Source organism: Amia ocellicauda, chromosome 4 (assembly GCF_036373705.1).
Source record: "Amia ocellicauda isolate fAmiCal2 chromosome 4, fAmiCal2.hap1, whole genome shotgun sequence".
NCBI lineage: Eukaryota > Metazoa > Chordata > Actinopteri > Amiiformes > Amiidae > Amia > Amia ocellicauda.
The window spans coordinates 23,742,624-23,770,163 of record NC_089853.1 but is presented as its reverse complement, the minus strand read 5'-3'; the positions used below and the strand labels follow the sequence as shown (position 1 = coordinate 23,770,163).

Genomic DNA, 27,540 nt, shown 5'->3' with positions numbered 1-27,540 from the left:
CTTCAAAATCTAATATATATTCTTCATTTAGCTGCCAATACACAATACAAACCCAGAATAATATTACTATTTCCCAATGTCCCAATGTTCATCTTTACAATCCTAGCACTTCACCCCAGAAATCCCTTTCATCCCAAATAGAAAAATTAAATGATGCTCTTAAAAGCTTTTTCATATTTAAATCTCTCCCTTTTCCATTTTCCATATATTTAGAAATACAAGTTTTTACCAGCTCTACAGTCTGTGATTATTATTTTAAATTAAAAGCCCTACAAACCTTCAATGGTCTCTAGGATTGGACGTATAAAAGTCACACACTCTTACAAAACCACACACAGCAGGTAAATTGGTCCAGAGAACTACCAGCATACAGAATTCACTTAATTACTTGTGTGTGTGTGTGTGTGTGTGTGTGTGTGTGTGTATATACACAGTCCTGCAGATGTCTGTGAGTATGACAATTACACTATGAGTAACACATTGTGAATCTGTGGCCGGCATGAGTCAGAATAAGTCTTAAAGAAAGTTATGCGCTTTTAAAGAAAAAAAAAAAAAAACCTTCGTAAGACAGGAAAAGGCTACAATTTGGTGGCTTATACTATGAAACAACATCTTCTCTACTCCCAGCTGCTGAGATGGGAGGGAGGGCGGTAGTTAGAAATGCCCAATCTAAATCATTGAAACGTCCTGGCAATGAGTTCAGAAAACTCTGTGCTGAGCACAAAAAAGCCAGTTAAACTCTAATGCATAGTGCTTCGGCACCTAAACTAGAAATATTATCTCTTAATGTTTTTATTTGGGAATTTTTAAATGAAGCCAGTCAAAGCTCTCACTTGCTTGAAAACATGTGCAGCAGCAGATTTGAAAAAAGATGATCAACTTTGGTGAGTAACAGTTCTTTTTATGGCATGCTTTAATATATTGCATAATATCTGAAACTGTCTGAAATATGTGTTTTGCCTGAATTCATATATTTTCCCCAGTCTAGTTAACGTTCAGAAACAGTGAATTGAACCCCGAAAGACACTATGAACTTTGTGCTTAGCAACAGTAACTCTGGACAGATTCAAGTGATGATGTCTATGATTTGGGGAACCTCAAAAGAATTAAACTATTTTACCTTTCATTAACCAGTTCTGTGTACATTATAAGCTGAATGCACAAAACTGTATGATAGACAGATCTGTTCTTGGGATTCATAGGACTCAATTCATATCAGGAATATTATGTTTTGTCTTGTAAATTCTGGTATATGTCTGGTGCAATGCACTGCAATTATTTCATACAACATATGAATACAATGCTAGTGCTATCTAAGTTTATGAGACTCTCTGTGGGCTCCAGTTTTGCTGTATATTCCAGACACAAATGTTTGTATGGATGAGATCAAGAGTGTTGCCAATGATTTAAAAGCCAGAACACACAGAGTCAGCATACACTGCCTCACAGACATGCGACTGTTCTTTAGGTAGTGAAAGGATGAAATAAATACAACATTGATGCATTGGAAAAATGCATACATTTAAGAAACAAACAAAAAAATTAATTAATGTTAAAATATAAGGCACACATAACCTATTCAAACTATTAAACTATTAACTATTATCCATAAACTATTCAAGCCTGTAAGTAATTTTGATGTAAGATTACCTCATGAAAATGGTGAAATAAATTATCTATACAAACTATTAAATCCGTCCTTTAATTCCCTATTTTGTACCACAAATCATGAAGCGTGAAATTATTTTAAAGCACCTGGCAATTCACATAGTAATTAAAACCAGAATGCTATTGAAAAGAAGGGCTTTCAAAGGAAAATGTAACTATATTTGAAAAAATAATGCTGTACTATACTATGCTGTATTATATATTTTTCACATTTGGAAACCATACTGTCTGTGACACAACTTAAATGGTTAAAGATAAAGTGTATCATTCACCATACAAAGGTGATGACACAGTAGTGTGTCAGTCTTTGCTGGAAATATCATTTGTTTGCTTGTGTATTGTAAACAAGCTTCCCTATTTTTTATTAACAAACTTTCTGGACCTTTCATAAAGAAGTACAGTAGTCTTGAGGTACCACTAATATGACATTTTTCACTTAGATTTATTTAAGATCAGGCAGTAGATACATGTCATATAATGACTTTCAGATATTTAGAATTTGGCTAGTGTATTTGTAAATAATAAAAAGTGACAATCATTGTACAGAGTTAAACCAAGACAGAGACACACAAACAGGGTAGGTGTCATTTGCAATGACATCTCAATCACTGGCAAACAAAAAACTAAAACACAAACATTTAGTAAAAGTAATATTTCAGAAGGTGTCAGAGCTGTTAGCTACTCATATAAAACACATATGTAAGATATTAATGCTTAAGTGTTATAGAAGTGACTGTACTATAGACGTGGGAGGATTGACCTAGAATGCAAGCAGCCACGGGCCTATGGCTGTGCAGCCAGTTTCATTGTTAATCCAAAATATGATTCACATTACTGCAAAATTTAGTTCTTTTTTTGGCATCAGAGGGATGTTTACAACTTCTCCTTTTGGCACACTAGCTCCTAGACCTGCATGCAAACCACATATTTTTCTGAAAAACAAAAAACATTAACAACAGCAGGAATTCAATGATAAGGTTATTCTGTTGCTTTTCTGTCTTGGTCATCAGTCCATATGTTATTTCTTTCTCTTAATAAAGAAGTAATTGAATCTGTCACTCAATCTGGGAGAATATTGGATTAAAATGAAGCCCCCAGATCACAGTGAGTTGCTGGCCCCTACACAGCTGCCATTCAGATACAGCATATAAAGTCAAACAAAAAACCTTCCAATGGAAATGTATAAGCGGTACTGGGAAAAAAATGCTTCACAGAGCTTCTGTAGAACTGCCTTTTTTATACTTTTACTCTACCTCTTCCTGTAAGTGAAGTTTTGTCTCTTGATTGCCAGCTCATCAGTGCAGCTAAAGGCAAAAATGTGTTTTCTGTGTTCCCTCTTTCCAAGTCTTGGCTAAGGATGTGAACCAAAGCAATATTACTTTTATGTGCCATTACATCAATATTAGAGACGCACATTTCAAAGGAAAGTCAGTCACACTAGAGTAATTTTGGGAATTAACGTGCATGCCATTTCATTTGAAGAAGTCAACAAAGAGGCAAACAGCATTTGCAGAATGATTGAGCATAAGCAGAATTATGAATAACGGAGCTGCAGTTTCTTTACCTTGGCAGGAATAGGACCTGCGTTGCGTGACTGTTGATTGTCCCAGACGATGTTTGAGGGAGGCAGAAACACAGACAAACACAGGACACTTTCTATATAAGATGCAGTAGTGTTTATAACATAACACACACACACACACACACACACACAAACTGAAATATACTGCTTACAAACCATCATCTGCATTTATATAATCAAGAAACTTGTCAACAAATGCACTAAAACAGGAAACCCATGTTGTTGTGGAACACACTTAAAAAACACTGGGTCCTGGAGTGGGGTGCAAATATCACCTCTCTGAGGGCTCATGTGTTGTAATCCATTAAGAAGAACAGTGACCTAGCATTAACTAAAGGATTAAGCCTGTGCATCTGTGCTGGGCTGGTTTTGATCCAGCCTGCTGGCAGCAACATCAGGATGCAAATCCTGTGAATTTGAACCAGATGAGGAAAAGCAGCAGTGCACTTACCAACCAAGACAATTACCAATAAAGTTAAAGACATTATGTGCGCACAGTGCATTCATATGCTTTGGATAAGGACCGCGTTATTGAAAGTCAGGCTGTCCAAGTATATCTGTACAGCGTAGTGAAACAAATGAAATAAAACAAAACTGTATGCAAAGAAACTGGTGGTCTTGTACCTCTTGCTGTCTGCACCTTATTATGGCAGAACCAGTTAAATGTGTGCTTGGTACTAGAGTGCATTGCAGTTGAAATAACAACCACACCCCTACACAGTTACCATTGTGGTAAAAAGAATGAAAGAATGAAAGAAAGAGTTGCATCTCACCTACAGCAAAGGAGGCCCACACTATGTTATTCCAATTGATCTGTAAGTCTGCTGGCTTTACATTTGCTAATGAGTTCAGATATTGAGATCCCGAGTGTCTAATGATTTACATCACAGTATTTTTTTTTTACTGGACTCATTGCATTTGAAGTCTGCTAGCATGGTCCTCTGCCAGTTCAAACAGAACAAGCCCATTCGTAGGACTGTGTGTAGGGAAACGATACGGCGCTGTTGGATAAACGTGGCCGCAGTTGTAAATTTACATAATATTCCTTTTGTGTTTGTTATACAATGATTAAAGCTCAGAGGATTGCATTTGAAGGCAAATACTATTCAACCCCAGCAAGAAAAAGAAAAATGACCAATACTTATGTTTAAAGGTAAGTATGGTTAATTTTACTGCTCTCTTATTTTAAATTAGCATTTCTATGTGTTGGATCTGGACCCAGAATGTAGAATTGGCTGGTCAAATAAGCCTGTCTGGCTTGTGAATATAGGGGGTTTAGTATCACTGCAATGGAAAAGTACATGTTGACACTGACAAATTAGGACGTTATGAAAACTTTTCTTTATTAAGCCACCAGGTGATTCATTCATGCACACACTTAAATATATCCCACGTTCATACTATTTTATTTTTTCAAAACACAATTTAGAGGATGGTATCAGGAAACAAAACACTTTGATCAGTTTTCCTGTTAAGTGTTTTTGAACTTATTGCTAGGTCGACACATAAGGCATTCATTTGTACAGAAATATTATACCAAACAACAGCTGTTAGGTCTCGTTCGTGAATGCAGAGATAAAACAAAAACCAAACACATTCTGAAATATGTCTTCTAATCAGCAATAAGTAAGGATGATGCCATTACCTTTAAACTATTTCTTAACTAAATTTATAAATATTATCAGTTGTTGTAACACAGCCTTCTGACTTCTTAGGGCCCAAGATAAATCATACTTGTGCAGTTTTGTGCTACAAGATTTGAAATGGGAAAGACAAGGATACTGGTCAGCCAACATTTTATTTTTATTTTCTTCTCCATCATATCAACATTAGCAGAGTCATGAAATATTCAAGAGAATACTAATGGACATGTGTTAAATACTTTGGCCTACTCAGGGAGCAGCCCTCGACAATATACATCTTGCATGATTTCACAATGCTGTGGAACTGTCTTCCTCTGCTCTGGAGAGCATATTGGTGGGTGGGACATTCAGCGTAATATTGTGGTCCATCAGTGGTGCTTTTTGGGTTTAATGCAGGTGTCAGTCTCACTAGTGTCCAGCACAGCATGTCTATGTCCTTGCAATTTTCTAAATACCATGAGCATGTAGAATATACTCCCCCTTCCTTTGGTTTGGCACCACAATTCCCTCCTATTAAAGTTTGTCTTGCAAGTAAGAGGTTCTCAGCCCACTTCACTCACAAGCACAAGAGAGCTCCACATTCTGAGTTTTCTTTTTAGAAATCAAATCCGTTTGCACATTAGCAAATGCAATGTATTACACCACCAAAGCTATGGCACTGTGATAGAGATAATGAGACTATGCCCATGATAATACAGAGCATTAGCACTAGTTTCATTTTAATTTTACCTGATCATCTTCTTAACCAAACTGCAGACCTCCCTTGTACTGAAGACAGACACAGGTTTGGCCATTAGTGTCTTTACACATACACAAAGCCATGTGGGTATCTGACCAGCAGGGGTCAGCCATCATGCATACATTATTTCATACAGTATGGCTTTTATCTGAACATTTAAAGGTGAAGGGAATCAACAGCATGTTACCCTAGAGCAAACTTTATACCACTGATGGCTGCATATTATTTATAACTACCTGTACTGGGGCCCTTTAATTCTTTCCCAGTTTGATCATAAGGATTTGTACTTTGCTTAATCAGAGCGGTGATCTCAGTATGGACACCTGACCCAGTGTCAAAGTGCCTGTGAATTCAGATTTGTCCACTATTTCTAGTCTGTAGGAGGTAAAGCCTGTAAAGTGCCCAGTTAACATAGGGAGATTCTGAACGGAAGTCATGAGGCAACATGTGCTTTTTAGGCGAGGAAGAAAAGAGCTTTTATCTAGTCTGTGCCTCAGCAGTCTCTCAGAACACTTATGAAACAGGATTCCTAACTGAATTTTCTAATTGCTTTACAGAACGTCCCTTTCCATTAGCCGGGCAAGCCAGAGGAAATCCATCAACAGTCATGCCGCACAGCTACACCAACCACAAGAAGAAAGCTAATGGGCCGGCGAGGAGGATGGAGAGGCGCAGCACGACGGGCAAAACCAACCAGAGGTCAAAAAAGCTGGGGGTCATTTCCAGGTCCTTAATCTTGTGCAATTCCAAAACCAGCGATGATGGCTCGAGCCCCGAGGAGAAATACCCTGATGCCTCGGAAACACACAAGGAAAGTGCCCGGGAGAGATCCAGGAGAAATCCCAAGGCAGAGATTTTGTCCATGGCCGTCTCAACTGAGCAGACAGCGGCTACGGTGGCCCCTGGTCAGAGCCACCAGCGAAGGGCCGCAGGTGAAGAGAAGAAGACTATGAGGAGAACGTTTTCTTTTAAGGTATTTCAGGACTGCTTTACTGTATTCATACTCAGTTGTGTCTGTACTACACTGTACAATCCTTTGTTTAAATGGGAGAGGTTAGCTAAACTTCTAATATTGACATGATACAGTAAATGTATTATGTAAATGTTTTGATTGTTTGTTTGTTGGTTGTAGTGAGTTCAGTGTCCACAGGAGATAACTGCACAAAGAGAAAACAAGATCAGTTACAGAGGTGTGGTAGTGTTTGAAGCGTAAGAGCTATAAAGATCTCTCTCATCTCTCTCTTATGTATGTTGTGGGATATGATTTTTTCTTTAGTACCCTGATATCCAAATTAACCTAGATGAAGGGAAAATAGAATGAGCTGGAAATTACCATAAATAAATAACCTGAACTGTTATGTAATTTATTCGTGAATGGTATTTGAGAGAACAGTTATGTAATAAAGTATGTTTTATTACCGCACTGTTTTCTCAAATACCATTCACGAATAAACTCTAATTTACTGGACTTGTTATAAAAGTTTATATTCAACAAAACTTTATATATATATATATATATTTCAGTATCCTGGGGTTGCTAAATATATTTTATCAGTATTATATTTCCTTTTAATTAATCACACCTCACTGGTACTCTAAAGTCTTATAGTGAAACATTTCAAAACCCTGCCCTATCTCACAGTGATTTAATGGAAACCGGACACTTCTTATGTATACATGCAACATTTTTATTGACAACAAGGGAGGGATTAATACCTTTATTTGAATAGAGGAACCATTCAGGAACTATATAAGATCTTAATGATCCTTAAGAAATGAAAACATCTTTAAAACCTGGTGCTGAATACATCTATTTTTAGTCTCTCTAACAAAAGTCAAATGTATAGCTTTTAAAACAGAAAATATGTTGAACAATGCCAGCTTAGTTATTAGTTTTTATAGGCTTGTGTTTCTAGCAGTAATGAAATGAGAATATAATGGGTAGAACTTTGTAGTGCTATATCCCTTTGATAATCTAGAAGTAAAGTGAGATTAATGGAGATTAAATACAAATAGAAGAAATTATTTCTTTGCCAAAACATTCTGTAAATTATATTGCATTTAAGACAAAAATCCAGCTAAAATGAAAGTCTGCTACTTCATTTTGAAATGCTGGTACAAACGAAATAATATCAAGGCGAAGATTAAAAGTAATTTCAGATTTTTCTTTGATTCGAATTTGGCAGGGTGTTTTCCTTTGTTCCTTATTCTTGCATTTCTTAGACAAATCACACAATAATCACATAGCATGTACATTTTGGTCCTCTCCAGCACAGCCTACTTGATTTACACAAAAGAGGTTTTGTTGCAGCCTTGAGGGAGAACTAACTTGCATAAAGTCCTGACGCAGGTCCCATAAGAAATTCCAGTGATGTCATGGTTGCATGCTTGGGCTAAACAACAACAGTCTTTGGTCAGACATCAACTTTGCAAAGTGGACCTGCCTCTTTTTATATCTCAGAGCAAAACAAATACATTAACGATGAAAATAAAAGGTGCTAGTTGGTCTTGTCATACAGCAATAATTTAAATTAAGTACAATAATGGATTAAAGACTGGATCATAAAACACCTTATAACATCAGTGCTCTTGCATTTTGGGAGGACTTGTCATAATTATGTCATATTTTTGTATTGTAATGTTCTGTGACAACAGCTGTGGGACTAATGTTAAATGACAGACAGCACCAAAATCTAGGTCTTTAAAATATTGAGTTTTAGTTTGCATCCTAAAGAATGATATCTGATAAACATCATAACATTTAAAAATACACACCAGCAAGAAAAGTAACTGCATATGCAGCAATGATTTTATTACTTTTCCATCCAGTGGGTGGTGATTTGATCAATTTATGCCATTTTCAAATGCCATGAAGACTGTTAAAATTCTGACATAAAGGATGTATTTTAACCACAAAGAAAAGCCCCCTTGTATGTACATCTCTGATTTCTTTATTAAAACAGGAAAGCAGCATTTGGAGGCTGTGCGTAGCCACTGGAGAAGAAGGCCTCGGAATTAAAATCTCTGATGATAATGTGGAAGCCCTTCCACACAAAGGGATTACTGTTAGCCATGTGCAAAATGGGGGGGCAGCATACAGGTAGGGCCTATGCGTATATTCAGCAGTAACACAACGTACCATATTCTGTTAATGGTGAACACATGCTTGTGTAATCCACATTTAAAAAAAATGTTTTAAAGGTGAGCATATGTGTAGTAGTGATTGATGACTTTACCAATTCTGTTTGTTTGTTTGTTCTCTCCAGAGATGGTCGTCTTAAGCCAGGAGATGAGCTGCTCATATTTAATGGACAGTCTCTAAATGGTCTATCAAAATCGGAAGCTGAGACTGTAATCCAGTCAGCTACAGGGCTGGTGGACATGATTGTTTACAATAACGTAAGATATACGTTTCCTTTTCCCCGTGCTGTTTTCATTGCTGACATTGAAAATAATGATATTCTGTGAACAATATTGGAGACCTAAGAACAGTCACATGCCACAACATAGCACTGTCACTAGTACTGCTGTGCCATATGGATTGTAATCTTTAAACCATAAAAAAATAAGAATTAATCATAGGATAACCATACAGTTTCAAAATAGTAATTGTATATCATATATATATACAGTACTGTGCAAAACGTTTAGGCAGGTGTGAAAAAATGCTCTAAAGTAAGAATGCTTTCAAAAATAGACATATTAATAGATTATATTTATCAATTAACTAAATGCAAAGTGAGTGAACAGAAGAAAAATTTGACTTTGCCTTCAAAACAGCATCAATTCTTCTAGGTACACTTGCACAAAGTCAGGGATTTTGTAGGCATATAGTCAGGTGTATGATTAAACAATTATACCAAACAGGTGCTAATGATCATCAATTCAGTACGTAGGTTGAAACACAATCATTAACTGAAACAGAAACAGCTGTGTAGGAGGAATAAAACTGGGTGAGGAACAGCCAAAGTCAGCTAACAAGGTGAGGTTGCTAAAGACAGTTTACTGTCAAGAGTCATACACCATGGCAAGACTGAGCACAGCAACAAGACACAAGGTAGTTATACTCCATCAGCAAGGTCTCTCCCAGGCAGAAATTTCAAGGCAGACGGGGGTTTCCAGATGTGCTGTCCAAGCTCTTTTGAAGAAACACAAAGAAACGGGCAACGTTGAGGACCGTAGACGCAGTGGACGGCCAAGGAAACTTACTGCAGCAGATGAAAGACACATCATGCTTACTTCCCTTTGCAATTGGAAGATGTCCAGCAGTGCCATCAGCTCAGAACTGGCAGAAAACAGTGGGACCCTGGTACACCCGACTACTGTCCGGAGAAGTCTGGTCAGAAGTGGCCTTCATGGAAGACTTGCGGCCAAAAAGCCGACGTGGTAGCAAGGCCAAGCGACTCAACTATGCACGAAAACACAGTAACTAGGGTGCAGAAAAATGACAGCATGTGCTCTGGACTAATGAGTCAAAATTTGAAATATGTGGCTGTAGCAGAAGGCAGTTTGTTGCTGAAGGGCTGGAGAGCGGTACACGAATGAGTGTCTGCAGGCAACAGTGAAGCATGGTGGAGGTTCCTTACAAGTTTGGGGCTGTATTTCTCCACAGAAGAACTGTGGTTAGTTCTCCAAGATGTTTGGGCCAACCTACCTGCCGAGTTCCTTCAAAAACTGTGTGCAAGTGTACCTAGGAGAATTGATGCTGTTTTGAAGGCAAAGGGTGGTCACACCAAATATGGATTTGATTTAGATTTTTCTTCTGTTCACTCACTCATTTAGTAAATTGATAAATATAATCTATTAACATGTCTATTTTTGAAAGCGTTCTTACTTTACAGGATTTTTTCACACCTGCCTAAAACGTTTGCACATAAAAGGAACAGTTAAATTTCTATAAGAAAGATAATGATATTGTATGGTATTCTCCTTTAATGTAATATTACTGAGCTTTTCCTTAAAAAATAATAAATCAACCTGTAAAAAAGTCAATTATATTTCCATCATAAGTCATTTGGGAAAACTCCTTTTTGGAATTCCTCTTCCTTCTTGGAATCAGTCAGCCTGCATGCTGGCAGACAGTTTAAGCAGTCTTTTTTTAATTATTCTTTTACTATAACTTTAAAGTACTGCATTTTCCACATGTGATATGCATTGATCATGTGCCCATGCCTGCAGTACATCAGAATGTGTAATCTTGGTAAGATAATGGCTCTGAAGTAAAGAATGGAGTCTGACAGAGCCCAGGTCACTGTTCTGCATTCCATTCGAGTGGAACCTAGCGGAGTGACATCATAGCGTCAGTTCAGCCAAGGCTGCTCCTGTGAGTGAATGGAGTGAAGGTGCTCATTCAGGAAGGAAAGTCCAGACATGTAGGAAAGAATGTTCAGACCTGTGACTCATCTGGATGGACTTTCTTCTTTCTTTCCTTCATTTTTTCTTTTTTACTGTGTATGAAATTGTTTTAACAGTTTTACTTTGATCCTACTAAAGAATTCATTCCATTTACCATTTTGAAAGGGGCGAAATTCAAGCAAACATTCATTCCTAAATGTCACTGGCACAAAGTATTGGAACAGTTTTTTTTTTTCTCTTTTGGACGAATGAACAAGAAAAGGACAACTGTTAAGGATGCCAAATCTTAAATAGAATCATCTAAATAACTCCTGACAGATGTTTCATTAAATTCCTCAGTTGTTTATTTCTTATCCCGGATCTTTAATGGAAATTCCAGACCAAAACTCAAAAAGTAAATCAAGCATGTTATGATACTCTGCTAATGACTATACCGTACCATACCTTCAGCATTCAGCTACAATGCTTATATCTGAAAATGTATCTTGACAATGGGTAATGACATGATATTTATAATTCCTTTGCTAGAATAACTAGAATAACAGGGCTCTTATTTTGTTGTCTTTGATTCTTCTACAATACATCACCAACCTATCCAACGCACCTCATATAAATTTCATATAAACTCAAACATTTATATATATTTATTTATTTTTGTTTCATAGGAATAATTGACATGCCATGTAGCATTACTGAGCTGTCCGTGTCTTTGTAGGATTCTTCGACAGATGAAAATAAGGGTCTAGTGCAAAGTCACAGCTGTACCTCTGTTCCAGCTCCTCCTGCTACAGACAAAGAGAACCGACAGCCACTGGCCAACTGCAGTGACCAGGAACACACTGGGAAAAACACGCCTCCCCAGGTGACTGACACGCCCCACACGTGCTCCAAAAACACAGACAAAACCTGCACCTGCAGTGCCCTCTTTACAAAGTAAACTAAAGGCCCAAATTCAATAGTCTGCAACAAACTATTCAGGCATGTAGCTGAAGAAATGTCTGAAAGAGATTAAATTGAGCATCAATAAGCTGCTGCTGAACCTTTTAGTTGTAGTAGAAGTAGCAGTATCATGTAAAGTCAAATCTTTTATCAATATGTCAGGTTAATCAAAAGATTAGGTCATGGATGGCTGAACAGATAATGCTACATGCGTTCAGGGAATCTGTATGGGAAACTGACAGGATCACTAAGCTGAATTAAAGTTCAGTTTTACACTGTAAACACTGACAGGAATCAATGGGTTAAAAATATATATACATCTAAAAGTGGGCTGAAATTCTCTTAGAAATAATCTGTGGCTTCATTCATCACAGGATGTGTGTTTGAATGATCAATTCATATTTAAATACTCTCAATTACCTTACAAATATTATTGTTTTATCTGTCAATATAAATGGGTCATTCTCCCAAAATATATAGCACTGATGGTGATCACCAACTAAAACGGCTTGGAATTATTTGTCTGCATTACTTATTCATGATAAACAGAATTTAGACTGATATTATAAAATATGAATTGATAAAGAAATCAAATGTTTAGATAATTCTTTACTCGGTGTCTTTAAGCACACATTGTTTTGCCCATCGTAGTATTGAATAGAAACTATAGAGTCATGATATATTATCAGATGCATATAACCACACAAATATAGGGTCAGTTTCAAACAGATTTGGATGAGGATGCATGCAGTGCTATGCAATCATTAAAAATAATTTGTTTATGGGAGCGCGGTGTCTGCAAATCAAGTCCAATCAGTACATGGAAGGGACCTATTTTCTTGCAGTCGGCATCCAATAAGAGCAGTTATTCTGTGTTTATAAATAACCTACTGTTGGAGGGAAAATGACAGTTACAAAACTTAGACGGATTACTATGTGTAAGGAACGGAAAGAGCAATTCTGTCTGTGGTGTCTCATTTGTGATTCAGGTTATAACAGAGACTTCAGTCAGCAAAAAAGATGGACTTTAAGGTAATTTAAGGTGGTTTTCAGTGACCATGAGTCTTGAACTGCGGAAGTCTGCACTACATGACCACAACCACAGATCTCAAGCATCGTATTTAGTTAACAAATTTACTGTTCACTGTTTCACTGTGACACCTTTTTGTAGCAAAACAACAGAAATAAATTATAAATAACCCAAACAGGTAGCAAAATGCTATGTTGGGTGTGCCAAAGAATGATACACGTACCCAAACATAGCTGCAGCACCTTTTTAAAAATGTGACAACCACCTATTCAGACTCTCATGAACCCACACAGATACATGCAGACATTGTTGATATGTTAAAATGAACATATCAGACAAGCAAGAACACAAGATAATATTTGTTTATATACTTTTTGTACACTTGTTTGGTCTCTTTGTTCAAATAAAAACCCTAGAGAGGGTGCTAAAAACATGCCACTAGCACAAAATGTAGCTGTCTGGTTATCTTTTTTCATACAGATGTCTTTAGATAAGGCATTTCATAATTAAAAAACACAAGAATACAATGGGTAATGACTTGTTCCATTTTTGACTCTCATGTAACACTAGTGGTATATGTTTTGGGAGAATGACCCATATACAGTGAGGGAAAAAAGTATTTCATCCCCTGCTGATTTTGTACGTTTGCCCACTGACATAGAAATGATCAGTCTATAATTTTAATGGTAGGTGTATTTTAACAGTGAGAGACAGAATAACAACAAAAAAATCCAGAAAAACACATTTCAAAAAAGTTATACATTGATTTGCATGTTAATGAGGGAAATAAGTATTTGATCCCCTATCAATCAGCAAGATTTCTGGCTCCCAGGTGTCTTTTATACAGGTAACGAGCTGAGATTAAGGAGCACTCTCTTAAAGGGAGTCCTCCTAATCTCAGCTCGTTACCTGTATAAAAGACACCTGTCCACAGAAGCAATCAATCAGATTCCAAACTCTCTACCATGGCCAAGACCAAAGAGCTGTCCAAGGATGTCAGGGACAAGATTGTAGACCTACATAAGGCTGGAATGGGCTACAAGACCATCGCCAAGCAGCTTGGTGAGAAGGTGACAACAGTTGGTGCGATTATTCGCAAATGGAAGAAACACAAAATAACTGTCAGTCTCCCTCGGTCTGGGGCTCCATGCAAGATCTCACCTCATGGAGTTTCAATGATCATGAGAACGGTGAGGAATCAGCCCAGAACTACACGGGAGGATCTTGTTAATGCAGCCGTGAAGGACTGAAATCCTGCAGCGCCCGCAAGGTCCCCCTGCTCAAGAAAGCACATGTACAGCCCTGTCTGAAGTTTGCCAGTGAACATCTGAATGATTCAGAGGAGAACTGGGTGAAAGTGTTGTGGTCAGATGAGACCAAAATCGAGCTCTTTGGCATCAACTCAACTCGCCGTGTTTGGAGGAGGAGGAATGACCCCAAGAACACCATCCCCACCGTCAAACATGGAGGTGGAAACATTATGCTTTGGGGGTGTTTTTCTGCTAAGGGGACAGGACAACTGCACCGCATCAAAGGGACGATGGACGGGGCCATGTACCGTCAAATCTTGGGTGAGAACCTCCTTCCCTCAGCCAGGGCATTGAAAATGGGTCGTGGATGGGTATTCCAGCATGACAATGACCCAAAACACACAGCCAAGGCAACAAAGGAGTGGCTCAAGAAGAAGCACATTAAGGTCCTGGAGTGGCCTAGCCAGTCTCCAGACCTTAATCCCATAGATTAAAATCCACAAAATCTGTGGAGGGAGCTGAAGGTTCGTGTTGCCAAACGTCAGCCTCGAAACCTTAATGACTTGGAGAGGATCTGCAAAGAGGAGTGGGACAAAATGCCTCCTGAGATGTGTGCAAACCTGGTGGCCAACTACAAGAAACGTCTGACCTCTGTGATTGCCAACAAGGGTTTTGCCACCAAGTACTAAATCGAAGGGGTCAAATACTTACTTCCCTCATTAACATGCAAATCAATTTATAACTTTTTTGAAATGCGTTTTTCTGGATTTTTTTGTTGTTATTCTGTCTCTCACTGTTAAAATACACCTACCATTAAAATTATAGACTGATCATTTCTTTGTCAGTGGGCAAACGTACAAAATCAGCAGGGGATCAAATACTTTTTTCCCCCACTGTATGTACTAGACAAATTAAAAGCAAATTAATAATTTGATCTATTAATTAACATATGTATTTATTAACATATGTGTAAAAATGTCATCCTCCAGAATTCTCAAGAGTGTACAAATCCCCAAACCTTGCATTGCCTGTGTTTAAATTGGTGGACTTCATTTCATTGTACATTTGACCTCATGGTAGGAGCCCATTCTAGAGATGACTGGGGATGGGGCAGGCGAGTGTGATGCAGAGAAGGCAGACAATTATCCTCAAAACAAAACATCCTGTAAAAGGACACGAAGCAACTCTACAAGTAAGTTAAAATGGGTGGGAAAATGATCTTAAATTGCTTAAATTACAAAAGTTTGAACTAATGAGATGTTCTTCTGTACCTCTTTAAAGCCTTTTTCTAAGAGATTCGAGCGATCAGAGTTGAAGCAAAGTAGCTATGGAAGTGAAGTGAATCCTCTTAGACGTGATGGATAATATTTCACTTATAACTTGACCATTCCAGGTGTCAATCCATACTGGATTGGAGATTTGGATGCCCTGATTATTAAAACACCTGAGATACATACGCAGAGAAATGCAGGTTTCTATGGAAACAGGAAGTCACTCTCCCAGCAGCTGGAGTTTCCTAACGGATCTGTGCAGGTAAGAACAAGGGAATAGCATCTGGGACACAGCCAAATGTTTCTGTCATCTCATGCATTATATCTCTGATCCTAGCGTTGTATAAATTAGTTGAATTGATATGACTAATCCCGAGAAAACAGGTGGTTCCTGCAATCATAGAGATACATTTATCTCTATTCAAGTCTTTATTCAGAGTTTTTTTAAGTAGCTTATAATTACCAAAGTGTTGTCACTTTTTTTTACAAGCAGTTAATTGAACTATATTTACACATCAACATATGTCAATTGGCTACAGAAGTGTTACTACTACTGTGAATACTGCTGCAAAGTGTAGTGTAAGCTCATGAAAAATAACACCTTGTAGAAGGGAAAACCTAGTTTGTTTCTTGTTATCTATATACCCTCACATCAGCATATGTTTGCAAAACCATACTGGAATACAGATATCAGCATTTATGATATAATTAAATGCAACACAAAATAATTACCATATTAAATTGCATTACATAAAATAGGTTTGAATTGCATTGCACTTATGTTGTGTATGGAGAACAAAAACATGCCACAGATACCTGGGAAAGACTATGACCAACACTGGAAGTAACAAATTAAGTAACAAATTACTGGAAATGCATAAGCCATTTGACCAAAGATTAATGTTTTGATGAAGAAACATACTGTAGTGTCAGTATTAATACCATAGTTTATTTAATTTGTTAGAATATTATATAACCTCTTGGTCCCTCAGATGGGAGAATTAAACAATAATTGGCTTTGTTTAAGTAAGTAAATGATATGAATGTCAGTAAAAGACAGATTTATTGCTTCCTACATTTCTCCGCAGGCTGTACCTAGGCCGTCTCGTTCATTAAGCTCAGCACACTTGGTGAATTCCAGCAGCAGTGTGCAAGCCTTTGTAATTTGCAATATTGTGCTGATGAAAGGCCAAGGCAAGGTAACTGCTTTTCATAACATGGAATGTTTATCATAGTCATAGTGTATCTTTAAATAGATACCATCAACCCTATAGATTCATGTAATATAGGCTCGCTCAATTTGTGCTGAACTGTCACACATTGTTTAGACAATATACATGTGAATTATGGGGAGAAAGTGCATACATGATTGTGTCTCACTCAAACAAGTGTGTATGATGGATAAATGTAATATTTATTTGAAAAGCAAAATGCAAACTGTTGTTACATCACAGATTTCTTAATGCACACTGTGCAACAGGTAGGCAATTCATTTATCACTGTTAATTTATTATAGTCAGCTTACACACAGGAAGGTCAATGCTGTGGAGAATGGATGCAGATCAATTCTCTTTACTGATATACAGTTCCTTAATGTAAAGTTTTCAGGCCACAATAGACAACGGGTACAGCTAGAATTAAATTAGCAGCAGACAATAACATTTGTCTTTGAAGCTGTTGCTGTGAATTGACTTGCCATTTATTGTCAGGGTTTAGGCTTCAGCATTGTTGGTGGAAAGGACAGCATGTATGGGCCAATGGGAATCTATGTCAAGACCATTTTTCCTGGAGGAGCAGCAGCAGCTGATGGAAGACTGCAAGAAGGTAGAGCTTTTGGCTCCATTTTGCTCTTTCAGGTTGCTGCGGTTACTTACACGCTTTAAACCGTGTATGGTGTCCTACAGGTGATGAAATACTGGAGCTAAATGGAGAGTCTCTGCACGGCTTAACCCACGATGATGCACTACATAAATTTAAAGTGAGTTTCTCCGACATAAACACCAGTGTAACGCCACTAAAATTAGTGCATGTTAGTACGCAATTGCTCCAGCAGCAGCTTTCCTCTGTATTATGTTATTTTCTCTCCTGCTTAAAGCAAATCAAGAAGGGCTTGCTGACGCTGGCAGTGAGGACGAGCCTGCGCGTGGGGGCCTTGCCCAACTCGGCGGCCATTCCTCACCTGTGCCGCTCACGCTCCCTCAGCTCCAGTGCCTGTATCAGCAGAGGAAGTGCAGACATTGCAGACTACAGCTTCCTGGCCAACCCTGTGAAGCCCAAGGACAGGATCATGATGGAGATCACCCTGCATAAGGGTAAGAGTGAGTTGGTTGCATCTCTCCTTGTCCAAATGGAAGGCAGAGGGAGAAATGTCCTTGTGGATAATCCCACTTCCAGTGCAATATCACTATTTGGGAGAGGGGTGGGGTCAAGGCTATACCACAGGCTTTAAAGTTTTTGCTGATTTCAATCAACTGTGTTTGGCTGCACTTAAGTTAATTCCCAGGGTGAGAAGCCAAAACGTTCTTCTAAGACATTCATACCCTTTTTTATAGGGATGCTTAAAAAGAGCATTAAGGCTTAATGGAATTGTATTGATGAATACATCTTGGACAAGGGTAATATGGAAACTATAGTTGATTAAGACTGGAAGGTAATTCCTTTGTCTGTCTTGCACTGTCTGCTCCCAAATGTAACACCTCTGTCTGTCCTGCCTTCAGAGGTGGGTGTGGGCCTGGGGATTGGGCTATGCTGCGTACCCTCCAGCGAAGGTTGTCCTGGCATTTACATCCATACCTTGTCACCTGGCTCAGTGGCACACATGGATGGCAGACTCAGGTAAGGACCAATATGCTGGTATTTCCTAAAGAACCTACTATGCCTTCACAGTCCAGATGTCTAAGTGTATGGGTTTCCTTCTTTTTTCCCAGATGTGGGGATGAAATCATAGAGATAAATGAAACCGTGGTTTACAATATGACTCTGAATGAAGTATATACAGTTCTGAGTCAGTGCAATCCAGGGCCAGTTCAGGTCATCATAAGTCGACACCCTGATCCAAAGGTACGTAGGGTACATTTAAACTCTTCCAACTTACTGACCATTGCAGGCACACAAGAGAATATCCATTGAATACAGTGACTAAACTCCAGAATTTGCTCTCATAAAAGCAAGCCTAATTTCATTTCTAAAATGCCAGATCTGTTCTCTATCTGTAGGTTTCCGAACAGCAGCTCAATGAAGCCATTGCACAAGCTGTGGAGAACAGCAAACTGAAAAAGGATAAGAGCCAGTGGAGCATGGAAGGTATTGCTTTTCTTCCTGCCATTTGGAGAACACAATGACTAATACTTCCCTAAAGTCATCCAATTATGTAAAATCAACACAATGCCAATACCATACCAGTGTAACATCAACTTGTATGAAGCAGGGATTTTACAGCTCTTAACATATAATTACAACACCACTTTAAGTACTGCTTTTATATTGCAAAATATGTCTTAGTATGAGTAATCATTGCAAAATTAAACGGACCATTACATGACCACATGATGTTTCTATTTTAAAGTAAATAAAAGCAATTTTTTTCTTCTTTTAGGGTGACATAAAAAAACATACAAATGAATGGGCTTTACATTTTAGCAAGAAAATAAATAATTTAAGTTTTTCCATGTCCTTGAGTTCCCAATGAAAATAATGGAATTATTCTTGAATTTCTTTTAGGCTTGAAGAAAATGGATCCATGTTCTCATGGAAAGCAAAAGTGTGAGAAGTGCCTTGAAAGAAGTTTTAGTCAGTTGAATAACAGGCGCATTCAGAAGGTGATGACTCGTTCGTGCAGTGACAGCACCTATAATCACTGCTCTCCCTGCAGCAGCGGCAGCTCTCCCCACGCACACCATCATTCCGACTTGAAGTCTAGAGTCCACAGTGTGGATGCTACTATGACAGCTTCCCATGGTCCCATGTCTGCGTCTGTGGCCTGGCCTGAGAACAAACCATCTCATCATCACAAAGATGACTACAATGTTCCTTATAACTGCAATACTAATAACATCAGTCAGCAAGCACCAGACCTCAGCAGCAAATGCACAAAATCATCCAAACCCAAACCACCTCCTCCTCCCAGAAGGTATTTTAAACAACAGGACATTTCAAATGAAGAGCATTTCTCAGACTCTGGGGGAACCAGCAGAGATTCACCTGTTCAACACGAAGGTTGGCGTTCTTCTAGTACCAACTGCCAGGTAGGATTTGCATCACAGACCAACAGTTTCTAGGATGGTGACAGTTGCTTTTGATGTAAATAAATAAATAAATACATGTGTAAAGCTGTTACAGTCCATGCTAGCATCACATAGGAAACATAAAGTATTCTCTCACTATATATATATATATAGTATACACATACATGTACTTGTTTACATTGGTTAATAAAGGCCTGAAAAAGACTATCACTGTACTTTTCTGTAGCCACCATAGTGGAGTCCTCTCGCTTGAATTATTCAAATAGAATTATGATGTACCATCTTATCAAACCACAGCCAAATCCTGTAGCAGGTCGTCTGTGGGTGGTAACTGTTGCTGCAGACACTGTGGTTAGAGCGACAGTAGAAACCATGAATTTAACTACTGAAATGTGACACAAAACACCTTTCAAACTGTGTACGTGTCGCTTACATGGAACAAATGTAACAAATTTAAGATGTAGGCAAAATATTTTGTAATTTCTGTCTTGTAAGCTTGACAACTTGTATAATCTTTCTGTACATGCTTTTAGCTTTTTTGCAGTTTATACATGGCTTTGAGAAAGATTCCTGATTTACTGTTTAAAAATGTACGTTGGATTGCTTATATGACTTGGTGTGATGGTTGAAAAATCTGAACATGGGGGTAACACTGGACTTGATCAAGTAAAAAATATTAACAGTAACATCATACTTAACATCAAATATAAGGTCAAATTACAGTTGTTGTTTTTTAAAATCTTACTTTTATCTAGTAAATTAAAAATTAAATAACAGAACCCATGGAAATAGTATTATTAATGCTTTGCAACTGGAATATTCAGACATTTCCCAGTCCTACAGTGCGGTAATTGTTCAGTCTAAGTGATTCCCCCACAAATATTGAAGCTTTTTTAACTTTTCCAGAATGCTTTTAATAATGCAAGTCAGACAGAACATGGTGGTTTCCAATTGATGTGCATACATTTATAGTCCTTCAACAATACTGACGTCAATGCATGTTTAGCATGATATTTACTACAGCCTGCAGAATTGTATCGTTATGAAATCAATGCAATTCTTGTATGCACCAGTAATGCATGTCAAAGTTAAACAAGTCGGATGCATTACTATACCATTTGTGGTCTGTGTAAATGAGCTGCAAGAGTGTCTTACTTCCTGTTTGTGTTACAGGAAGCAGGGAGTGAGCTGTCTAAGGGAACTAAAGCAGCTCAGACTAACATTGTCAGTGCAAGGGCTGCATCACTTGGCGATTCTGGACTGGTTTCTCACACAACAGACTTGTCTGTAAGAGAAGAAAGGAGACATCAAGGTATGCCCAGAAAAGTTTTTACTTTTAAAATAACCATGTGAAATAACTGGTCCTTCAGCTTTACTGTGGTTTGACGAATTTAATGTACAAAGTTGATGTCTATAGGAAGTGTCTTGGAATATAACTGAATAACATTTTATTGTAATTGTAAAACCTGGTGCTGGTGATCTCTGTGCATTTTGGATGTTTTTTTTCTTCCCCAAAGCGGAATTGCTTGTGTAAATCTCCAAATTCAAAACATTATATTTTATTTGACAAAATAGTTTGTTTTTAAACTCTAGCTTGTGCCTTTTTCATTTTACCTAGGCATTGGTTCTCCCACAAACATCTGCACACAGAGTAAGAGGCCTGCATTGAGACGACAGACCCATGTTGATCTCTTTCTGGATCAAGTGCAGGATCCTTGGGTAAGGATTTCAGACATTACTGAGGGACAACTAAGCTCTATCACCATGAGTCAAGAAAGTGAACCTGCCCTGAATGGCTCGTCTGTATTGCAAGACAAGGATGCAACTGAAGCCACCAGCGCAGTCCCAGCCTTAAGCAAGCCTGAAGAATATCCAAATGTTAAGAAAGGTCCTCCAGTGGCACCAAAGCCAGTTTGGAATCGGAATAGCCTGAAAGGAGCAAAGGGTGGAAGGATACCTGAACCCATCAGAGCTCCAGATCAGAAAAGCTCGAATGTGAGTAAAACCTTCGGAGTGAGTTTAAGAACGACCTCCTCAAAGACAAATTTATCTATCAGACAAAAAATACATTCATTTGAGACTTTCTCCAGCCCCGAATCACCAGAGAGGGGAACCAGACGACTGGTGCCTACTTCTTCCTTGCCTTTAATGGACAAAACCCAGAGCAGAAATGAAGCAACTCCCCTGGTTAACACTGATAGTCTCGTCACCAGTAATGTCATGGATGTCAACCCACCAGATAACATCAAGTCTTCTGCTCCATCAACCCTATTAACACCCACAATTGACCAATCGGCCCATGGAAACAGCACAACGTCTGCTGCCAGTGTTGAAACACAAATTACAAGTCAGCCTCTAGAAATCACCCCAGATAACAGCAAACCTGCAACAGATTCAGACGCTCCTGCAGAAGAGCCAGAAAATTCTTCTCCTCCAGAATCCTTCTCAATTCCAAGCACCAAGAGAGCAAGCAGCACAATAGGTGTCTCTTCAGAGAAACCCCCTGAAACAGAGGAAGAAAATGTGGTATGCAAGCTACCCAGTTTGCGAACAAGAAGCCTCCCGTTATCCCCAACCCAGTCTCCCGAGACCACAAATCTGAAGGTGTTCGATAGCGAGAGTCTTGGTAAAATTCTGTCCTTCAGTAATCAGGTATCTCATGCGTTAATGAGGTCAATGCGCTCCCTGCCGCAGTCTCCCTCCATTTGGCATGGCAATCCATGGCACCCCAGTTCTGGGACACCCCAAGATGGTACAGAAGATGACTTGGCAGGCGCCGATAAGACCCCTCTTTCTCCTGCTATTGATAGCAACCACTACGAAAAGGGATTTTCTGTCAGGTAGGTGGTTATTTAAAGGATGTCAACAATATGAATCAGAAACGTAACCGTATTCCTGAGCAGATACTACACAATCACAGTAGAGACACAGTTGAGCAGTGGAGCAATCACAAGGAAATATCTTTGTAAAAGACACTGAAATCTACCCGTTTCAGATTTGAAAGCAGATAAGCAATAGAAAAAGTAGTTCCTGTCTTGAAAGAGGAAACAGACCTCAGCGGTTTCTGATACGGAAAGAGGGTCAGCAACTGCTAGCTACATTTCTGAAGCAGATATAGTATATTTATTATTAGTAGTAGTCGTTATTTAAATGTATGCACACAAAAATAAATTGAACTAGTTTTCCCGCCAAAAATAAATTAAATAAATACATTAGGAAAAGGCAGCTTAAGATTTAAAAAACCTCATAACTTATGAAAGTGACTAGAACGCCAGAATGCTCCCTATGTGCAAAAAGGCTCATATTTTTCCATCAGTATGAGTAAGGCTGAAGAAAATGTTTCTTTTTTTCTGTTAGCCTGGCTGAGCTCAGAGAATGCACTATAGGGATGGTAGAAGAGAAGAAAGAGGAAGGCAAGAGGGAATGCTATGCGTCTCTGTCCTCCTCAGTCTCTGCACACTCAGTCATCTCCATCATCCCACCTGAAGAGATTGAAAAGATGATTGAAGAAGTAAAGGCTCTGGATGAAGAAACCTTGAAAGTAAGCATGATAGAGAAGTAATATGTTGTCTACCTGAATGTTTGCATGAGCATGAGGTGTCTAATACCAAGTGAATGAGTTGTTGGATTCTGTAGAAAAAACAAACGTCTTCATACTGCACAAGCTGCAATTGAATCTGACTTGCATTGTATGCTATCAGTCACTTTAGCTGATAAGGCCATTAGGCATTTAGTGCAAACGTTGTCAGTTGTAATGGCTATGAATGTGTTCATGCAAACAATAAATATTCAATTCAATGCTTTTAGGGGCTTTTTCAAAGCATAATACATTTCTAAGTCTGTTTCCATTACAAATTATTTGTACTGCTGCAGTTTCCAATATCATTTGCTTTCCTTTCTCAGAAAAGGATTTGGCTTGGTACATAAAGGGCACATCTGTATGCATTTCCTCTGTAAATATGCCATCAATTTCCTTTGTCCTAGTACCTAAATTCAACCTCTCCTGCTCTAAATAAACTGCAATAGCCATGTGTGCTGAATTTACACAGCTTCTTGATATCTTTGTTCCTAACATTTTAAAAAGCCCCTGTCCCTTGACAGCAGATACCCTTGACAGTTGACAGCTGCTTCTCTCAGAGTTACGAACCCCAGAAGAAAAAGTGAGACCGAAACAAAACACATAACACATCCTGTTACAACAGAAAAAGAGGCATCTGGAAATGTTAACATTAACAGCTGCTGTGTGTTAGGAAGCCAAATTGTGATCTCCTTCCCTGTTTCCTTAATGCAAATCCTTGTCAAAACAACAAAGAATGGTGCTATTAATGCAAACAAAACAATAGAATCATAAATAAAAACTAAAAACAAGAAAGCATGCAAGATACTTCACAAATCATACACCTTTTTCAGAAACATGTCCCTGTGAACCTCTTTCTTTCAGAGAATGAAGGAAATTCAGCACTAAGTATTGACACATCTTTCCGGTTTCATTTTGTTTTAGCAATTTGAAGATATCCATGTTGTCATTTTACACAAAGAGGAAGGAACTGGCTTGGGTTTCAGCATTTCTGGAGGAATAGATCTTGAAAACAAAGTGACAGCAGTGAGTAGTATACATCTATATCTATATCATTACATTTCCTATGTTATTGAATGCTAAATTGATTGATATGGTTGATTGAAATACCTTTGAATGTATATACCAAGACAGATACTTCAATTAATTTTTGGGATGTTTAGTTAGATTAAATGGAAAAATGGAAATTGAGAGGAATTGTGGTTGTACATGGATCAGTTCGACATTCCTCCATGTGTTCTGCTAGGTGCACAGAGTGTTCCCCAACGGGCTGGCTGCCGAGGAAGGGACTATTCAGAAAGGCGACGAGGTACTATCCATTAATGGACTGACGCTTAAAGACGTGACACACAGTGATGCTATAGCCATCCTCCGTCAGGCCAGGATGATGAAACAGGCAGTTGTTGTTGTTCGCAAATCCAGTGAGAGCGAGAACAGCTCGACGGAAACCAGCGACTGCAGCTTGGTGACCAGCAGAGCAGAGAACCAGAGTGCAACAGGTATATTTACATATTTATTTACAGAGAGACACCTTCCACAGTTTGCGCATCTCAGGACCAAGAGCATATTGTCAGGTTGGATCAAGGTTTCGATTTCACCTGCTTCTCAATTTGAAAAAACATAAAAAGATCAGTGACCATATCTTGGGAACAATTCTGTGCATTATACACACTGTTCTTTGTTTAAAAAGGGTGTGAACCATTGGAGTTAATCTAAGCCTGAAACTAAAAGATGATTTTTCACTCCCATGTATAGATGATGGTGGAGAAACACTGACCATAGAGCTGGAGAAAAACACAGCAGGAGTCGGCTTCAGCTTGGAGGGAGGCAAGGGCTCGATTCATGGAGACAAGCCACTCATCATTAACAGGATTTTTAAAGGTATATTCTTTTGTCTTGAAAGAAGCATTGCAATTATTAAGATGGCACTGCAGATAGTGTCAATACCAGCCTACAACACTACAAGAGGAACCAAGCTGGCTCAGCAAGAAATACCACTACACTCTTAGCAGGCAGTAAAACTTAGAAATGCTGTAAAATGGATCCTGCAGCACTTCCTAGAAATGCACTTTATGATAATGCTTGTTCTTTTGAAACCAAGAAACTTGACCATGGCAGTGAATGTTATTTACAGTTGCAAAGAAAGGATGTCCCAGTGCAAGGATGGTTTCTTTCTTAAAGGCTACAGTATGGTCGATCATACTTTATTTTAAAGAGCTTGAACAAAAAGATCAATGAAAGGCACATACATCACAGTGACAATTAGAACAACTCCCTATAAACAGAGTACAGCTAGAAGAAAACGGCTTTGTGACTTGGTTATTTGTAACTTTTAGTCGCTCTGTATGCAATTAACACTTAATGAACACAGCTAAAACATTAGGAGGTGATAGTCATGCTGTTTGCTGGTACTGCTCTGAATTTTGACACGTCTATTGGAATTTGATATGCTCTGTCACTTCCTTAATAGTACGGTCTCCCTTGACAAAACCATTTTAACACTTCCTTTACTGACCTTCACATTCTATTTATATTCTACTTTTTGTTTCCTCTAGGTTCTCTTTACCTTCTGCTAATCATAATCTTTCAACCATACTTTTCAGTCCCCCCCAATGTCAAACAAGACATCAGTCAACTCCCACCTTGCAGAACTTTGCACTAACCTCTCATCCCTTCGCTCTTTAGGGGGATCTGCAGAACAGAGTCAGATGCAGCCAGGAGATGAACTAGTGCAGATCCAGGACAATCTTGTACAAGGACTCACTCGGTTTGAAGCCTGGACTATCATAAAGTCTCTATCAGAAGGTCCTATCAAAGCTGTTATCAAAAGAAAGAAGACAGATTCTGAGGCAAGCCAATAGAACAGCAGCTGGATGGAGATCATTTGAGGTGCGCGATTGTAGAATCAACCAACACTCCTGCAGTACTACAGTAGAGTACTGAACAGGGAAACAAAATGTGGTGTGTATTTGTATCAAGAATAGGCCAAACATTCCCACTTAAGTACTTATTTTTTGTATTACGCTACAGCAGGCTGCTCAACAGGGGGCAAAATGAAAACACCTGAGCCAAAAAATTATTTGTAATGATGTAGAAGTAAAGGTAGAAGACCATTCTATAAGAACCTGCAGAGATTCTTCAAAGACCTTCCACATTCCAAAATGTACTTACATCATACAAGAAGTTCAAAAGTGCATCATATACAGCTCAGTCAGGAATACTGGTCTACCTTCCACATTTAACAAACGCTCAACTACTGTAATTTTTGAATGCTACAGCACTTCAATTACAGCTGAAAAACACACACACAGTAAAGCAAATGCAACAGGATGTGCTTCCTGTATGAAGGCTACACGTTAGAAATCTGAATGTATAATACTCAAATAAAAAACAATACGCTTTTAATAATACACACACAGAACACCATTCATCATTACACTGCCTGAACAATCAATTATCCAAAGACAAATTAGGTACTAAGACAGAAATCCCAGGTGTAACCAGTGTGTATACTAAGTGTTCAGCTATATTCTGCATTTCATACATCATAAACTAAAATAAAGCAAATGTAATCCAGCCAAGACGATTTCACAGCATATGCAGTAGCTCATGCCATATTTACAATTGTGCAGTAATATTCTTGTGTAAATAGTGTAAAACTGCCAAATTATTTACAGCTATGTTTTGTTTATTTCAGTCCTGGACTGTTGTTTGGGTTCAGAGAATGAATTACACTCAAAATGACTTAATTTGCTTCCTCATTTGTGCTACAGGGAAGAGCAATGCTAGTGCAGCCAAATTCATTTTTCAGTGCAATATTTTTGTTCATTAATACATAATAAGAGCTAGTTATACCCATATAAGATGAATAATGTTGTCCATATGCAGCATCCTTATGATGTAAAGACATTGCCCTGAAGAAACAGAGTTTATTACATATTTTATATTGATGCAACAATTTTACATTCAAAGAAGTACATCTAACACCCAATGACTGATGTGTACAATTTTCATTTTGATTATGTTTGGGTAGAATTCATTTAAGAACAAAATAAAAATAAATAAAAATGGCAGTGATTTCTAACCTTTCTTGTATATAACTGTTGTGTTATAACACTTTTCTTGCTGTAACTTGTATTATGCAGCATATTATACTGATATTCCAATAACACACTGTACCAATTCAGCTGGCAGAATACTGGAAATGTTGTTCTGTAAATCAAATAAGCACATAATATTCAG

The 27,540-nt window shown here is 38.3% G+C and overlaps 1 protein-coding gene across 2 annotated transcripts; it reads left to right on the top strand.

The window, feature by feature from the left end:
* Positions 1-642: 642 nt before the first annotated feature.
* il16 (interleukin 16) lies at positions 643-27,382 on the top strand. 2 transcript variants are annotated; one of them, XM_066701495.1, is made up of 23 exons: positions 643-884; positions 4,325-4,403; positions 6,190-6,605; positions 8,596-8,732; positions 8,899-9,031; positions 11,703-11,849; positions 15,287-15,398; positions 15,600-15,739; positions 16,566-16,676; positions 17,187-17,301; positions 17,382-17,455; positions 17,573-17,789; positions 18,195-18,312; positions 18,405-18,537; positions 18,693-18,780; positions 19,198-19,721; positions 20,895-21,033; positions 21,340-22,561; positions 23,079-23,262; positions 24,223-24,324; positions 24,545-24,797; positions 25,054-25,179; positions 25,984-27,382. In XM_066701495.1, the coding sequence occupies exons 2-23, from the start codon at positions 4,394-4,396 to the stop codon at positions 26,157-26,159; spliced, it is 4,677 nt and encodes a 1,558-aa protein (XP_066557592.1). In that variant the 5' UTR covers positions 643-884; positions 4,325-4,393; the 3' UTR covers positions 26,160-27,382. The 2 variants fall into 2 exon arrangements, with proteins under 2 accessions (XP_066557592.1, XP_066557590.1); XM_066701493.1 differs by lacking the exon at positions 4,325-4,403.
* The last annotated feature ends 158 nt before the right edge of the window (positions 27,383-27,540 follow it).

What these genes read in the sequence shown, in the direction of transcription:
- il16 (XM_066701493.1), top strand. An exon ending in TGATGAAAGGCCAAGGCAAG is followed by an intron (nt 16,677 to 17,186) that starts GTAACTGCTTTT and finishes ATTTATTGTCAG; the next exon opens with GGTTTAGGCTTCAGCATTGT. An exon ending in TTGAAAACAAAGTGACAGCA is followed by an intron (nt 24,325 to 24,544) that starts GTGAGTAGTATA and finishes GTGTTCTGCTAG; the next exon opens with GTGCACAGAGTGTTCCCCAA.